The sequence below is a fragment of the Ictalurus furcatus genome, chromosome 2, assembly GCF_023375685.1.
Source record: "Ictalurus furcatus strain D&B chromosome 2, Billie_1.0, whole genome shotgun sequence".
Taxonomy (NCBI): domain Eukaryota; kingdom Metazoa; phylum Chordata; class Actinopteri; order Siluriformes; family Ictaluridae; genus Ictalurus; species Ictalurus furcatus.
The window spans coordinates 5,001,463-5,019,553 of NC_071256.1; the positions used below are offsets into that span (position 1 = coordinate 5,001,463).

An 18,091-nucleotide genomic window follows, 5' to 3' on the forward strand; every position below is an offset into this window, starting at 1 on the left:
ATTATCTGTAGACCAGCTGTAGTAGCAGCTTTATAGCACAAGATGTCGCTATTTAGCCGCTTAGCCATAGCTCACTTCCGTCTACTGGTGTGTGGGACTCGGTCCATCAGGTTTCCTAGGGGTCATCTAACAATCTTCACTTGAGCTCATAAAGTATAGAAACATTAATGCGAGGAGAAACTTTACACATTCAAAACACTTAGATTAATTTATAATGCATTCATTTGTTTATTTAGGTAAAATTTCATCTAAAGAAAAGGCTACAAGCAAGCATTAAGAAAATGATGCCTAAGAAAGATAACAATGCTGATACTATGAAGTAAGATAAACCCACCACATGAGATAAAATATCTCAATTTTATTTTATTTTTTTAGAATAAATATTAATGCTGCATATAAAAAGTAAATTGAGTCATGGAAAGAGTGATGAAATCACTCTTCAAAAAGAAAAAATGAGACAGTGGTTGTTGTGGTTTCCTGATAATCACACTATATAACAGAGACACTCAGGCAGTGTGAGTGTGTGTGTGTGTTGTCACTTTGAGGGACTGGTGTGTGTGCAGAAGAATCAGTAATGATGAAGTGCTTGTATCTTTTGTCTGCTGTGTTTCACGTCGCTGCAGGTGAGTGAAGTTATTTTCTATTTTCTATTACAGAAAGGAGAGAGAATATTAGCCAGTTCTTAGTTCAGCTGCTTTGTGTTTAGTTCATGTGGTTTCTGTCCAGACTGGGTTTACAGTAGGCCGTAGTTCAGCCCTGTTCCTGAACGACCAAATTGTCCAAAGACAGCAGTAATCTTTATACACAAGGTAAACATACACGTCATGCCTTGTGTTATAATCTCCTTATTTAGACCTGTTCAGCTTTGATCGTGTGGATTTTTTCTTCCTGATTAACTTCAGACTAAAATGTACTGATGAAGAGAGGTGGGCGAATGAATAAGGAGGAATCTACAGTGAGATTATTTTACATCCCTATAATACTTACAGTGTATGTTTTTACACATTTACTGAATTACATCTCTCACAATCTCTGTCTTAGTGAATGTATCTATAATAACTCATATAAAGTGTAATAGAAAAGTTATTTTCCTGTAACTTGTACGTCACTTCTTCATTCTGGTCTTAGCTATAAATAGATGCGTGTGAATTTCACACCTTTTTCTGCTGTCTCTCTGTCAGTGACCATCTTCACTTCCTGCATCATGACATATGTATGTATGAGTATATATATAATGAGCGAGAGAGAGATTATTATTATTATTATTATTATTATTATTATTATTATTTAAATTAGTTACATGCCTTTATCAATACTGTCTTCACATTTTCAAAACTTACAACAGCAGTCTATGTGGACTGAACTGTGTCGCTCTCATTACTTATAAATAAATTGTTGTAAAAGTAAATAAATTAATTTAAATAAAAAACAATAACAGCTAATTTCCAGTTTAGCGTTACACAGCTGTTCTGTTTTTGATTCATTACCATCTATACAAAAGGGGAACTCTGTGGATCTATGAGCAGTGTGGTGATGCAGTGGGTAGCGTTGTCTCCTCACAGCTCCAGGGTCCCCGCTTCAGTCCTGAGCTCGGGCTTCTGTCTGTGTGGAGTTTCTGTGCTTGTTCTCCCCATGTCCATGTGGGTTTCCTCTGGGTTCTCTGGTTTCCTCCCACCTTCTAAAATACACCTGTCGCTGGACTGACCAAGATAAATTGCCCCTAGTTATAATTGTGTGTGTGTGTGGTTGGTTGTGTTTCCTGCAGTTGAATGCTGTACAAGTTCTTTACCTTCTGGAGCGTGGTCAAAGACGTGGAGGAACAGTTCAGTGAATCGATCGTGAGTTGAGGTGTGTTCCCCTCCTTGGTTCCAGACTGCGGTCGTCCAGGTTAACTCCTTGCCCTTTGAGAAGGTTAATAAACTGATCCACCTTACGTTGTTCAGAGAAATACAGAGAACATTGGAGTAGGAACCCTTGACACTGAGCAGGCAAAGGGTCAAGCAATGTACAAACTTATACAAAAAAATATTCGGAGTATGAGACTATAATGATGAAACAAGAAAATAAACATGGGTCGAAAATAGAAATGGCACGCATGACTCAAAGGCTTGATACATCAGATGAGGAAAGCGAGCTGAACAAATCCTCCACAAAGTCTATGTGTAGTGAGCGTGTTTATATAGTGTGGAGTGGTGATTGAGTCCAGGTGTGTGCAGTCAGTAATGGGGTGAGCTTGAGCGTGTGAACTGGGAGTTGGAGTCCATGGTAGCCATATTTGTAGTCGATGGTAGCCATATTTGTATTCGGAGGTGCATGCTGGGAAATGGAGTCAGATGCCAAATTCTGTGTTGACATGGCAGACACATCATCCTCTTTTGTGTAAGAAGACTGCTATACATGATCTTGTTTGGGACTTTTATGGTGAAATTTGAAGTCTCCTGTCTTCATGTAAAAAAAAAAAAAAAAAAAAAAAAAGTGTGAATGAGTGTGTAAAGACCTACCTGTTCACCAAGGACTTAAATTAGTAAGTACTTCATCCTGAACTAACCTCTCAACACTGTGTTTAGACTGATGGTACTCTTAGTCCCTGTCCTAGTGAACTAGCATGAGGATGTGTTTTCTGAGAGAGACTTCGGAGCACTTCTGTAACACACTCTGGATAAGAGCATCTGCCAAATGCCATAAATGTAAATGCTAATGTTAATCTTTTTGTGCACACTTTTTTCAGTCTGCTTGATCGATATCTTACATGCACATGTGTGTCTATATACAGTATGTGTAGTGAATATATATACTTTTTGTCACATTCTTGGAATGACCATGGTTTCATGATGTGATTTTGAATATTCTCTCTGAAATTTGTGTATTTTTGATTTACTGGAGTATATTCCTGTGTTTCTGAATAATTCCTGTTACATATACTGTAGTAGCTTCTATACAATTGTAATGGAACATATGTTTATGTAAAAATAAATTCAGTGATGTATCTGGTAATGCACTGTAAACCATAATGTTGTCTTTATTTAAGCAATCAAGTAATCACGACAAAACATTGCTTAAATTGTTGTGTTTTGGACCCATAAATCAAAAATCTAAGTTAATTTAACTTATTTACCTACAAAATAAATAAACTTAAGATTTCAAGTGTTCTGAACTCAAAATCATGATTTATTAAAATAGCTCACGCTGGTCTTTCTTTGATGTGATTGGCCATGCAATGATTTCTGCCTGGCAACAAGTGAACTAATGCACTGATTGGTAGATAATTATAAAAGGCGGTTCTCATGTCTTGTCTGTTGCTGGTACTGGTGCAGTGAAATTCATCATGAGTAGGAGAGACGATTCCGTGGGTGTTTACAAAGAAATGCCAATCATTTCCCCTACATATGGAGACTTTTGTGACACCCTGTATTTAAGTACACTTGAAATTAACACCAAGTTAAGTGAACTTAATTAGTTTAATTCACAGGTTCCCTGGTGGACTAGTAGCTAGCATGCGGCGCTCTGACTACCGTGACCCAAGTTTGATTCCTCTTCAGTAAACTATCAAGTACACTATATGAACACAAATTTAAGTGAACCTAACAATTTAAGTACAGTCGACATGAGCACCAAGTTAATTGAACATAAATGTACAGGTTTTGGGAGACCCCATTACTCGATTAAGAGTGTACTCACACTAGACGATCGGTACCACGCCCGAGCACGTTTGACCCCCAAAGTCCAGTTTGGTGGTGATCGCTCCATACCATGCCCAGGCTCGCTCGAAGAGTTGGACTCACGCACGGTACACATCTAGTGTGATTGCTAACCGTGGCCGAGCACGAAACTCGAAACATGATGTCAATGATGCGACTGTCAGCTTCCTCTGTAAAGATCTTCTAATATGTGACGGACACTGCGCTGCATAATGCTGCCTTCACACATACAGCAATTTTATCACTGCAAGTCACCAGTCACTGTACTATGAAGTCGCAGTTAGGCGTTCCTATTACTGGTTGCCATAGTAACATGGGTGGTACAACTAACATTCCACTTTTGACAACAAACGAGTTTTCTTGCTGCTGAAATAAAACATTTTGGAGAGAGAGGATATAAAATTCACCAGTGTATATATGCATCATATCTTACGAGATGAAGGAGAAGCGGTGTGTGATCAGCCGTCTAACTGCGGCAAAAGCACAAGCGCCAATTAGCTTAGCTTATGGCCTTAGTGCGTTTAAAGCAAAATAATAGTAATGAAACACACTCCGGGTCACTTTCTGGACAGACTCCGGGTGTAGCTCCTATCTCAGTGAGTGAGTGTCACCATCAGGTTGTCCTTCACTATATGTTCGATGGTGACCGGGAGCCGGACTGCAGTTATTTGGCTGTGGCCTCCGTGTTTTCTGGGTGAAGTGTCTGGCTTGGTGCTGCTCGTTCCCGGCCGCCGAAGCAGCGACAAGCCGGACACTTCACCAAAGATAGGAGCTACACTGGGATTTTGCTCAATTGCAACAAAAAGTGAATGTTTCATTGTTATTTATTTATTTACTTAATAATAAAAAATTTTGCTTTAAACCCACTAAGATCCTAAGCTTAGCTAAGCTAATTGGCTACTGCCACAATGGCGCTCCCTCTGCTAGTGAGTAGGGGTGGTGTGTGCTCACTCTTCTTCACTCCCATTGGTAGTCGCTGCACCAAGTCGCTCCAAATTTGCATGAAGTTAAACTTTGTCACGTCGCTGGACACGCCCACATCCGGTCGCCAATGGTCGCTGCCGCGCATGTCTCCGGAAGTCACCAGATCTCATTGAAAATGAACGTCTCTGGTCGCATTGTCTCTGTGAGTCGCTCTATGTGTGAACGTACCTTAAGTGATAAATCTATTAGGAATGTGAGAGAGCGACAATGTGTCACTGTTCCCCAAACAACTCCAAATAATCCATAATAATAATAACAATAATAAATATAGCTGCAAGCAGCAATTAAGGGGCCAAGCACTGAAGAGGCTAAATAAGGAGCTAAACAAGCATGGCAGGGAGCATCAAGACCAACTGTTAAAAAAACAACAACAAAAAAAAAAAAAACAGTTTTATACATTTGTGTATGATTTTAGGCAAAATGGTTGAACGTTCATAAATACAATCAATTGTTATATGATTTAATTGCTTATCATATTTGATCAATAGGTGACGCTGTGACCAAATTAATGTGATGTGATGAGGTCACTGTGCGGTTTCACGGACACACAAAGTTTGGTGTCAATATGCCAAAGCCTTGCAGAGACAATTAAGTATATAACAGTTAAGTATATGAACCATAACTTTTTGCTGGCATGGTCTGAAGATGATCTGAATCGAATTTGATGAACATCGGGCCAACGCTCTAGAAGGAGTTCAAAAAAGAATGTTTTCAACGAAATTCAAAACGGCAGACAGCAAGTTCGATTGACCATGGCATCAATGGTATCGTTGTTCTCGGCATGACTCACGGAATCTATCAAGTCCAGTGTCATTACAATAGGCCAGTGGTTCTCAACCAGGGAGAGATCGGAAACGGGGCGCAAAACACAGACAGGACATCATTTTGGTACTCTGTGTATTTTATTGCTTTTCAAATAGAATGTGCATAAATGGAAAATACCCAAGTTATTGGAAACTGCCTTGAGTTATGTTAGCTAAGTTTTATTTTAATAATTCCCATTATTATCAACAGCAAGGTTGTTCACAATAACTGATGTGTAAGTTTCAGTCATTTACAGTGTGCATTCATTTGGACTGTTATTATGTCCTGTGTAGTTTGTTTTAATGAAACAATCATTTGATCATAAATGCTTGTGAATGATCGATAGATTAGACAGATAGGTGTATGATAGATAGGTAGATTAGACAAATAGGTGGATGACGGATAGATTAGACAGATAGGTGGATGGGTAGATAGATAGAAAGATAGAGAAGCACAGGATAACTATGCAATGACTGCAGATATAACAAAGCTGTTTTTTCTATTTATTATTATAATTTTTATTTAATTAAAAATATCAGGAAGCATACCCATTCACAGTTCAACCCCTCCAATATTCAAACCAAATCTACGCCCATGACAGTACATTATGGATGTGAGGTTAACTGCTGTACTGAACTGCACGCTGGTAAATCCAACTGTGCGGGGATTTAAAAAAAAAAAAAAAAAAAAGTGAACATAGTATTGAGAAATGTGTGTAAGTAATTGTAAAAAATGGAAACTGATCAGTTTAAAGAAATCTGCCCGTTGTGTAGTATTACTCTCTGCAAGTGGTCTTTATTTTCAGATGTAGTTGTAACATGGTGTCTAACCACAGCTGTCTAACTACAAGTAGCTCTCTGGGATTTAAAAGAAAAATACACACATGATCACAAGATAGTGTAACACACACAGTAGTGTCACGTCTCGAGACATAACGAAGATAGGGACGGATGCAAGTGCAGTTTGACAGTTTTATTGATGACAGACACAGGCAGGTAAATCCAAATCGTAATCCACAAACGTAATCCAGAAACGTGCAAAGGTCAGGCGATCGGCAAACAGACATAAACGGGGCAAAGCAGGAAACAATGTCGTGGTCACGGAAAACAGGGTCGAGATACAAAACATGAAACATAAACTATGACTACTAACTGGGAGCGGAGAAACCAGCGTGACTTAAACAGACGAATCTAAACATGAAACGTGACACGGACAATAACTAAGACTGTGGTTGACTGTGGTTCACTGTGGTTCACTGTGGTTCACTGTGGTTCACTGTGGTTCTAATCTAATCTAATCATATCTATATCTAACGTAAGTATCTATACTAATCTAATATTCTGCCCCATGTGCTGGGAGGCGCGCGGTATATATACAAACATAATCAGCGTCTTAATTGCTGACGGCTGACAGCACTTCAGACACACGTGAAATAAAAGCCAATGACAGAACAGGGAGGAAACATAACAAAAGCACGTGTCCAAATGTCACGGTTGTCAACAAAGGAAAAGCAGGTGCTCGCGCACCTTGCTCGTGCACGCGCGCTCACATGCTCCACAGCGCGCTGCATAAAGGGGAAACCGTGACAAGTAGTTAGGAACTGGGCTGAGAAACAAGAGATTAGGGATTAAACGTACTGAAGCATAAGTATTTTCATAAAAATTTAATTTAGAAATATTGTACTTCATATTGTATTCAGTAGATTGTGAGTTTTTGTATGTTTGTTTCTGTAGGCTGTTCTCTCTCTGCTGATAATCCGACAACAATCACAGGACACACAGGTGGTTCAGTGCTGTTCCCCTGCTCCTGCTCTGACCTGCACACCAAACCTCAGAAATTCACCTGGGGGACCTTCAGAACAGGACCTGCGACAGAAATGTTAAATGATGAACACTACCGTGGCAGACTTCAGCTGTTTAATCACATTTCTCCTGGTAATCTGTCTCTGCTCATATCTGACCTGAGAGAAGAGGATGCGGTAGACTACTGGTGCAGCACTGAGAAGGAACACAGAGACATCACGCTTCATGTTAAAGGTAAAGTATTTAAATACACAATAAAAGTTGATATTCAGTGAAAACAGACTTGATCAGTGTTCAAATGAATTATAGTTAAATATGTAACAAAATGTCTTCTCCATTTATCATAACTGAGGATTTTACTCTAACGAGTCATATTGTGACAAAATATAAATCAAGTTATAAATAATAGTAAATACTGATTATGGGTATCAGACTGGCCTGAAACTTTGGATTGGTATCTGATTGGATTTGACATATTTCTCAGTCTAATCTGTGATTTATTTTGGTAGCACTGTAGTGTTTATAGAGCTACATTACACCAGTATAATTCCTTCATTACAACTGGCATAAGCTTTCATAAACATTTATAGAAGCTTCAAAAGTTGTTTGTTGTTTTTATCAAAAAGTTTGTATCTGATACATAGAATTTATATGATAATGTGACATGACATTAAAATCAATCTCATTCTAATTTAAAATCAGAGAAATAATACATAACTCTGTTTTACAGTGCAGTGATGGTCACCATCAAATCCTTCACTATGTAACATAAAGCAAGTTTTCATGTCACCGTTTAGAGCAATTTCCACGTTTGAGACACGTTACAGAAATGTCACCTTTGTCCATTTCTACACAATTTTACCCTCATGCATAAAACTATTAGCCACCTCATTACCGTTATGTGACACAGACAGACCAGAAGGAGACTGAGCTACAAACTGAGTTGTTCTAATGATCTAAAGTAAGTCATTACACAACCTTACCTCAATAGAAATCTATATCACTAGACAACGTCTTCTCTCAACTTGACATTTACATTGAGAAATGCAGTCTTTATATCAGCTGACACTTATTGGAATACGTTTTAATAATATCTTAATAATGTTTTACCTTTATTTTTAAAGAAGAGAAAATGTATCTGTTGAAGGTAAATTTTTTCATCAATGGCTGTGAACAAGCTTGACTATTTTTGGTTGTTCTTTAACTATTTAGTATTTGGCTATTAGATTATGACTTTACGTCAGGGAAATCCCACCGGCAGGCAGACACTACTCGAACAAACACATGAAGCGGACAAGATGGGGGAGTCTCTCACCGCCATGATTGCTTCAGCTATGGAGAAGTTACAGTTGTTTACTGAAGCACAGTTTAAAACCCTGCAAGACAGATTAGATAACATTCAGAAGGAGTTGTCCGGCTGTTACCATTTTAAGAAAAAAAATAAGGTAATTTTTCATTTGATGGCCACAACTCATCTCAAAAAAGTAGGGACAGGGGCATGATTGGGTATATTAAGAGTATATTAGAGAGGCAGAGTCTTTCCGAGTCTTTCAGAAGTAAAGATGCGCAGAGGTTCACCTCTGTGTGCGAAAAACTGTGTCTACAATTTGTGGAACAATTTCACAATAATGTTCCTCAATGTAAAATTGTGAAGACTATGAATATCTCTTCATCTACAGTACATAATATCATCAAAAGATTCTGAGAATCTGGAGAAATCTCTGTGCGCAAGGGACAAGGGTGAAAGTCAATACTGCATGCCCGTGAGATTTGAAATTCTTTTTGGAAACCATGGACACCGTGTCCTCTACACTAAAGAGGACTAAATAGGAGAGGGACCATCCAGCTTTTTATAAGCACTCAGTTCAAAAGCCTGCATCTCTGATGGTATGGGGGTGCATTAGTGCCTATGGAATGGGCAGCTTGCACATCTGGAAAGGCACCATCAATGCTGAAAGGTATATACAGGTTTTAGAGCAACATAGGCTTCCATCCAGATTCCATCCCATCTTTACTTCTGAGAGACTCTGCCTCTCTAGGATACTCTTTTTATTCCTAATCATGTTACTGCCCTGTTGTCAATTAACCTAATTAGTTGCAAAATGTTCCTCCAGCTGTTTCTTTTTAGTAACACTTACTTTTCCAGCCTTTAGTTTCCCCCGTACCAACTTTTTTGAGACGTGTTGCGGTCATCAAATTCAAAATTACCTTATTTTTTCCATACGCTAAAATTCCATCAGAATGCTTAATTTATGAGTGTATCAACGCTCGTGCATACACCGGCGACGTCACGTGTAGTGTACAGACAGAGTAAAAATGAAGTGAAGCAGCGGTGCTGAAAAAAGGAGAGAGTGGGAGGAAAGCAAAAAGTTTTTATCAAAGCCTGTAAAGTGTTTTAAATTAACAGATTTTGCCTTTTGTGTGAAGACAAGGCTCTAACATTACAGCCAAAGAACAGCAAGGCTGGGACAGGCAGCAGGGTTCATTCTCTCTCACTCTCTCTCTCACTCTCTCACTCTCTCTCTCTATCTCTCTCTCTCTCTCTCTCTCTCTCTCTCTCTCACTCTCTCTCTCTCCCTCTCTCTCTCTCTCTCTCTGTCTCTGTCTCTCCCTCTCTCACTCTCTCTCTCTATCTCTCTGTCTCTGTCTCTCTGTCTCTATCTCTCTGTCTCTGTCTCTCTCTCTCTCTCTCTCTCTCTCTCTCTCCCTCCCCCCCCATATGAAGCTGAACTCTGCAGACATGATCATATGTGAGTTTAATGTCACATGATGATGGTGTGCCATTCAGATGTGGATACATGTTCAGTGCTACTTCAAATAAATATGTTTAAATATTACCACAATTTAGAAAAAATAAGAATATTTGAATAAGCTGCTGTCCTACTGTAGCATACAGCAACTTACTGTTTGCTCTTGGTTAGTGGTCATAGTGAAATAGACTTATTTATTAATATAGGCCTAATATCAAGATTAATTTCATAATGTTAATATTAGAAAATAAAATGCATTATTATTATTATTATTATTATTATTATTATTATTATCATCATCATTATTATGTTATATTATAGTAGTGATAGTAGTAGTAGTAATGGTCTATTTTGGGGGGGTTAAATGATTAGATGTGGATTCATGTTAGTGCTAAAATAAAAAGTTTCAGTCCTGATTGAGGAGTTGTACAGCTGAGTGGGGCAGCTCTCCTACACTGCACCCAGATGATGCCCCCTGACTAGCTAACATGCTGTCTTGATTGTTTTATATTCTTTGTCACACTGTTCTTCTGTTTCTGTTTGCCTATTTTACAAATATGACTTGATATCTGTTCAGTGCTACTTCATATAAATATGCTTAAATAGCATTTATGTTTCTGTATTGTTATATTTTTATGCTAGTAACTGGTGTTAAAAATTGGTCTAACCATCAACGAACCGGGGTGTTATGATGTGGCATGTTGTGGGCCGGGTGTGGTGGTCCGCTAAGGGCCAGAAACTCTAGGGCCACTTTTTGGTCCCAGTTCACCCCTGATTATTGCTATTAATGCTGAATAACAACATGTGCTGAAAATGTAAATGTCGATGTTAAAACACTGAAATGAGGGCCCCATTTCTACATTTTGCCTAGGGTCCCTAAATCACTAAATCTGCCCTTGAACTCAATTCTTTGTTACACCATAGAGCTGAGTTTTTGATGCAAAAAATGAGGAGAATCTATTACTTCAATGGGGCTAAGCCAAGTCATCTCCTAGCTCTTAGGCTGAAGAACAGTGAAAAATATTCAAATATTATGGCAATTCAAACTCCCAATGGCTTGATAAGTGAACCCAAAGGAATTAATACAGGATTTAAATCTTCTTATTAGAAATTATGTAAATCTGATTTGGCTTTTTGTGAGATGGCATGTAATGACTTTCTTCAGGCTCTCACTCTTCCATATCTATCTGATGATGATAGATAGAATGTGTACTTCTGAATGTTCCAATTTCATTAGAAGAATTAAAGGAAGCTCTTATAACCATGAAGAAGGGGAGGTCATTGGGATGGGATCGAATCCCTCCAGAATTATATCTTACTTTTTGGGAAGAGTTGTGGTTGTTAAATACAATTAATCACTCTATTCGAGAGAGTTCTTTCAATTATAGTGCTAGTATGGTCATTATTACTCTGCTACCTAAGCCTGACAAGGAATTGACTCAATGTTGGAATCACAGACCATTGTCTCTTTTAAATAGTGACATCAACTTCTATGCTAAAGTTCTAGCTTTCCGTTTAGATATCTTTATGACCAAGTTGGTGCACAGGAGTGTTGGGTCGAGTCCACTTTTGTCAAGTTCGAGTTGAGACCAAGTCCTTAACCAATCGAGTCCAAGTCCAAAAGGAGCCGAGCTAGACTTAAGTCCGAGTCCTCAATGGCCGGGTCTGAGTCGAGTCTGGCCGAGTCCAGAAAGTAATTAAATTGAAAAAATATTTGACATTGCAATTCTCAACACTCAACACTGAACTGTTAAATTAATATTTGAATCTTCACAAACCAATGGCAACATAAATGTAACAAAAAATAGAGCTCTCCCAAGACCTTCACAACCTTATTGTTGCAAAACATATTGATGGAAACAGATACAGACATATTTCAAAACTTCTGAGTCTTTCAGTAAGCACCATAGGGGCCATTATCCACAAGTGGAAGCAACATCACTCCGTCATCAACCGGCCATGCACAGGAGCTCCTCACAAGGTTTCTGACCAGAAGAATCGACAGAAGAGTAGCCCAAGAGCCAAGAACCACTCGGAAAGAGCTCCAGAAACACTTGGCGGCAGCAGGTACCATCGTCACAGAGAAAACAATAGGCTATGCCACAAGACACCACAAGACACCATTACTAAAGAAAAGGCATGTTGAAGCTTGCTTAAAGTTGGCTGTCATACTACACACCATGTTTGGAGAAGAAATGGCACTGCACATCACCCTAAAAACACTACACCAACAGTGAAGTTTGGAGGTGGAAGCATCATGGTGTGGGGCTGTTTTTCATCGCATGGTACTGGCAGACTTCATATAATTGAAGGAACGATGAATGGAGCCCTTTACCGGGAGATTCTTGAGCAGAATGATGAAGATGAGACGTGGGTGGAGCTTCCAGCAGGACAACGATCCAAAGCATACAGCAAAGGAAACTCTCAATTGGTTTCAGTGAAAACAAAACAAGGTGTTAGAATGGCCCAGTCAATCACCTGACTCGAATCCATTTGAACAAGATTTACAGACAATATGTTTAGAAGAATGGGACAAAAATCACACCTGAATACTGTGACCCATTAATTTCTGCATACAGGAAGCGTCTTGAAGCGTCCACTAAGTATTAAATCCATTTCAGTTAGCGTGTTCAATACTTTTTTCCTGCATCATTCCACTTTATTACACATAACTTTATTTATGTTCTTGGATTTATGTTTGGATTTCTTTATATTTCTGAATTTCATGAGTTAATAATGATGTCTGGTGAAAATTTCATGTGAATCGCCTCATTGGAAATATATTTACTGAAAACGTTCAAGACTTATTTCCCCCCACTGTGTGTGTGTGGGGAGATTACATGGACCGTGGGTAGGTGGGGTGGAACTTAAAAAGGGTATCTTTGTACATTAACAATGTTTCCAATAGAAAAAAACGAAACTTCAACAAGCTCCAGGAAAACAGACACAACACCTCCATCAGAACCGCCTCAGAGTACAACAACAAACTCTCCACCTGCATCATCCTCAACAACCCTGGAACAAGGTAAACAGCAAACACAGCAGCAAGGCTCTAGGTGCCAAAACTTTTCATCAGCAATGAAACAACACATCTTTTATTACATTTATTTACTGAATTATATCTCTGACGATGTCTGGATCTATAATAACTCATATTGTCACGACTTCCCCTCGAGCTAGCGCTGTAGCACGCAGCGTGTTCGGAAACCCGAAGCGCGAGCCGATGCATGAGCCGATGCATGAGCTCTTAGCGAACGCACGCTTTTGGGGCTTCAGTGACATTGACTTTGTTTACTTTCTACATGTGCTTTTGTTATGGTTTTTGTCCTGTCTCCACCCCCGAAATTGTCATTGGTTGTTTCCCATAGGTGTGACAGCATTGTTTTCAGCTGTCTTGTGTTTCACCCCTGATTACGTTTGGCATTTAACCCCCTTGTGTCTCTTTGTACCTTGAGTAGTATTTAGTGTTATCTCCTTACCAAGCGGTCGTTTCTTGTTTCTCGTTTTTTATTCATGTTTATTGACCTTGTTTCTTGTTTCACGTTTCTGATTCTAGCCCTGCCCAGTTTATGCCTGTTTGTAGATCGCCTGACCCATTGCCCGTTATTTCGACCACACTACTGTCTCATGATTTGGATTTGTCTGCCCGACCTTCTCAAATAAAAATCTTTAACTGCACTTGCATCTGTCCTCACCTTCATAACATTTAAGACGTGACACATATAAAGTGCTGGATGGATGAAAATGTCCTCCAGCGAAATGAGAAAAAGACTGAAGCAATCCTGTTTGGTCCTTCACATTTGATAGAAAGTCTTAGCTGAAATCTGGGCCCCCTACAAGACCACATTCTTACCCAGGTCAAAAATTTGGGGGTGATCTTCGATTCGGAAGTAAAGTTTGACAAACAAATTCTGTTGTCAGAGCTAGTTTTCCAGCTTAGGGGACTTTTGCAAGTTAAAATATTTTCTCAAATTGAAAGATCGTGAGACTGTTATTCACACTTTTATTTCATTAAGGCTTGATTACTGCAATGCCCTGTATGCTGGAATTAGCCTGTCTTCACTCTCGCGCTTGCAACTTGTACAGAACGCTGCAGCTCGCTTTTTGACTGGGACCAAAAAGAGAGAGTACGTAAGACCCATCTTAGCCTCACTCCACTAGTTACCGGTGAAATACAGAATTGATTTCAAGATCCTATTGTTTGTTTTTAAAGTCTTGCATGGTCTCGCCCCGTATATATTTCAGATCTCCTCAGCTTTCGCTCTTCCACACGTTCGCTCAGATCCTCCTCTCAGTTGTTACTGACCATTCCAAACTCACGATTACAAACCAAAGGCGATAGGGCCTTTTCTGTAATGGCACCGAGGCTTTGGAATAGCTTGCCCCTCTCTACCAGATCTTCCCCTACAATAAATTTATTTAAATCACCCTTTATATTAAACTTATTTCTTCACACAGGCTTATCTATAATCTGCCCTGTCTAGCTGCTTATTCTCTGGTCTTAGTTATATCTGGTTTGTTTTCTTATAGTAATTATTTGTTTATATATTTATGTTATTGATGTTTTATGCTCTATTTTAATGTATTCCTTATTATGCATGATGTGCAGCACGTAGTTCAACATTTGTGGTGTTTTAAATGTGCTATATAAATTAATTTGACTTTGAGTCATATAAAGTGTAATAGAAAAGTTATTTTTTTGTAACTGTCACGTCTTCATTCTGGTCTTAGCTGTAAATAGATGTGTGTGAATTTCACACCTTTTTCTGCTCTCCCTCTGTCAGTGACCATCTTCACTTCCTGCATTACGCCTTATTTAAACTGATCAACTTAAAGAAATTCTGTAGAATTCCTCTCTCCAAGTGGTCTTTATTTTCAGATGTAGTTGTAACATGGTGTCTAACTACAGCTGTTTAACTGCAAGTAGCTCTCTGAGATTAAAAAAAAAAAATGCACACATGATCACGACAGTGTAACACACACGTAGTAGTTAGGGACTGCGCTGAGAAACAAGAGATTAGGGGTTTGAGTCCAGCTGATGATGTTCCACTACTGACCCTGTGTGTTTAAGTAAAACTCTTAATGACAAACTGGACAATTCCTTCAACCTCATGACTTGTTTTTTGCACTTAACATCAGCTGTGAGCTTTATATTAACAGACGTGAACCTTTCCTAATAAACCAACACTAAAATATGGTGCAGTCCTGAATAAATTAAATATAAACAAACAAATAAACAAACAAACAATTATCTGCTTGTTGCATGTACCAGTTCTCAAATTATCCCAAAACGTATTTTCCGTATGAACTAAAATCATTCATTCTTATTAATACAGTACATGTTTTCATTAATGACTGTGAGCATGCTTTACTCCAGTGTCATGTGCCATATTACTAACAGTGATAAAAACAGTCATCAGTTTTAATAAGTTTTGTCTTTTCAGTAGGAAGAAGAGAAACTTCAACACACTCGAGGAAAACAGACACAACACCTCCATCAGAACCGCCTCAGAGTACAACAACAAACTCTCCACCTGCATCATCCTCAACAACACTGGAACAAGATAAACAGCAAACACACAGCAGCCTCCCTCTAGGTGCCAAAACTTTTCATCAGCAATGAAAAAACACATCTGTATTATTACATTTATTAACATTTTGGTGTGTTTTATTACACAGTTTTCGGCATTCTGGCGGGTTTATTGTTGGTGATACCCGGAGTAGTGGCATTTATTTGTTGGAGACACAAAGGTACAACGCATGCGTACACACACACTCAAACACACACACACACACACTCACACACTCACACACACACACACAAAACAGATTCTGAGATTGATGAACTGAAACCTGTAGAAGCAGCAGCACTTCTGTAAGTGTCTCTGGATAAGGAAAATGAAATTGTGTAGTTTCCACTAGAGGTGTGATTTCTGAGGTCTTTTCTCTTCAGGAGGAAGATGTGGAGAGAACGTGATCACTGAAGGACGTCCGGACTGTAAGAGAAAGCAGAAGGATCAGGTTAGTGTACATGCAGGCCTGAGCTCAGCTGCATTTTTATTATTATCTTTAAGTCTTTGAATCAGAAGATAAATGACTGAAAAGGAACTATAAAATTTCATCAAATTCTCCTCGTCCATCAGAGTCCTACTGTATTCTTAATTTAATCTCCATTTAATTCTGCATGGCTTCTACAATAACAGTTATAGCAGATTTGTTTCTACCTTTAGAGATTTAGTTGTATTTGTGATACACTGCAGGTAACACACATGAACCACACATGCTTTCACTGAACAGTGAGTTATAGGAAAATATCTTCTGCTGCTTCTATCAGAACAACACATGGTGTAAAGAAAGAAATCAGATTTGGAGATTTATGTCGTCAAAAAGCTTTTTTCAGCAGTAAAAGCCGTAGAATTTATATGTGATATATGTATAATTTTCATGTTCTGACTTTTCTCAGATTGGGTCTGATGTCACTGTATTTACTACTGTTATTTACACTTACTACTCTACTGACCCACATTAACACAGCCGGAGCAGCAGATCATCACTGGACAGAAAACTGAATATAGCAGCATTATAACAAACTAATCCAGAGTAAATATAGACACATGCTCAGATATTATAGAATAATGCTGAAAACATATATTAAATACACATTATGGGCAGCACGGGATTCACAATATTGACTTTTTCAGATTTTTATACATTTTGCAATTAAATATCAGATTCACGCATAAACATGTGTGTTACATTTACTTATGTTAGCTAAGTGTATTGTTCTGCATTCATTGTTTATCATTAATTGCTGATGGATAATCTCGCTAATTATATTTTGAGTGTACGTGTCATTTTATATCTTATGTGTTCCATACTTATATCAGGTTAAGAAATGAAAGCTCTAGAAGGCTGTTGTCATCATGCTGTTTTGTGTAAGAAGACTGCTATAGAAGTTCTTGTTTGTGACTTTTAATGACTTTGGGTAAAAATAAAAGAAGGAGGATTGTTGAATCTGACTGGACAGAATGTGTTTCTAATCTAGCTTTTGTAAAATTTTCATAATAGTCCTTATAGATTGTTACAGGTTTTTTTTTTTAAACAATATTGAGGTAATTTTTTTTCAAAGCTCACACAGTGAGCACAGCAGCGGTCTCAGTGGACTGAACTATGGATCAGTTTTTATTGCTTTGAGACAAAAGGCATTGAATAAGTTCATCATTCAATATTCATGAATTCTTTTTTCACACAAATTCAACTTCCAGCAAATCTCTGTGTATCTACTGCACATGTTTCCAACCTGTTGTGTACAGTTTATAAAATAAACAAAACAGTATATTTTAAAAAATGTATTCAAAATCAAATAGTAAAAAACTTAATAAATGAATAAATAATCAGTCAGTCAATCACAGTTTATTTCCTAATTTATCTGTAGACCTACTCACTTTGTTTTTTCTATCCATAAGAGGACATGTTTGGATCTATGGGCAGCACAGTGGTACAGCAGGTAGCATTACTCCCTCACAGCTCCAGGGTCCCCAGTTCAATCCTGAGCTCAGGTTACTGTCTGTGTGGAGTCTCACATGTTCTCCCCATGTCCATGTGGGTTTTCTCTGGGTTCTCCGGTTTCCTTCCACCTCCCAAAAACTTACCAGTGGATTGACTACACTAAATTGCACCTAAGTTTGAATGAGTGTGTATTCCAGGGTGTATTCCCTCCTTGACCCCGGTGTTCCCAGGACAGGCTCCAGATCCACCGTGACCCACTTTTGGCATAGCTAAATAACCGTGCTGTTCAATCCCCATGTTTACAGGGTTATAAACAGGGTTAGTGTATGGTTTTCACCAGAAGCGTGATATTTCATCATGTACTTCTGGGGAAAAGGGGAGTTCTCTGCAGTGTGAGGGACATTTATTTTCACTGGGGAGGAAACACTCATCCAGCCTACTACGAGCCACTTCCTCTTCCCCAGGCCAGTCTAGATTTAGTTTTTCAACTGCCCTACTAATCACCTCAAGCAGCTCTTTAAAGCTTGAGAGCTGCTCTCTGTTT

General features: G+C 38.6%; 1 protein-coding gene and 2 long non-coding RNA genes across 7 annotated transcripts in view; 2 read left to right on the forward strand and 1 right to left on the reverse strand.

Annotated features, from left to right (window-relative positions):
* The window catches only part of LOC128619845 (junctional adhesion molecule-like), a 34,341-nt gene extending 17,289 nt beyond the window's left edge, over window positions 1–17,052 (forward strand). For both annotated transcript variants that reach the window (XM_053644324.1, XM_053644340.1), the window contains 4 exons: window positions 15,483–15,635; window positions 15,718–15,789; window positions 15,992–16,059; window positions 16,502–17,052. In XM_053644324.1, the coding sequence (XP_053500299.1) occupies window positions 15,483–15,635; window positions 15,718–15,789; window positions 15,992–16,059; window positions 16,502–16,567 (359 nt within the window). In that variant the 3' untranslated portion in view covers window positions 16,568–17,052. The remainder of the gene's footprint in view (window positions 1–15,482; window positions 15,636–15,717; window positions 15,790–15,991; window positions 16,060–16,501) is intronic.
* LOC128620105 (uncharacterized) lies at window positions 216–4,862 on the reverse strand. Of its 4 annotated transcripts, XR_008388081.1 has the most exons (5): window positions 3,679–4,862; window positions 2,549–2,669; window positions 2,116–2,442; window positions 1,790–1,929; window positions 216–1,700 (listed from the first exon to the last, which is right to left on the reverse strand). It is a non-coding gene; the product is annotated as an uncharacterized LOC128620105 (long non-coding RNA). The 4 variants fall into 4 exon arrangements; XR_008388078.1 differs by having other exon boundaries at window positions 1,790–2,442; XR_008388080.1 differs by lacking the exon at window positions 3,679–4,862 and adding an exon at window positions 3,186–3,644 and having other exon boundaries at window positions 1,790–2,442.
* Window positions 7,182–9,534, forward strand: LOC128620156 (uncharacterized). Its single transcript, XR_008388095.1, has 3 exons — window positions 7,182–7,522; window positions 8,199–8,249; window positions 8,515–9,534. It is a non-coding gene; the product is annotated as an uncharacterized LOC128620156 (long non-coding RNA).
* Window positions 17,053–18,091: the final 1,039 nt, after the last annotated feature.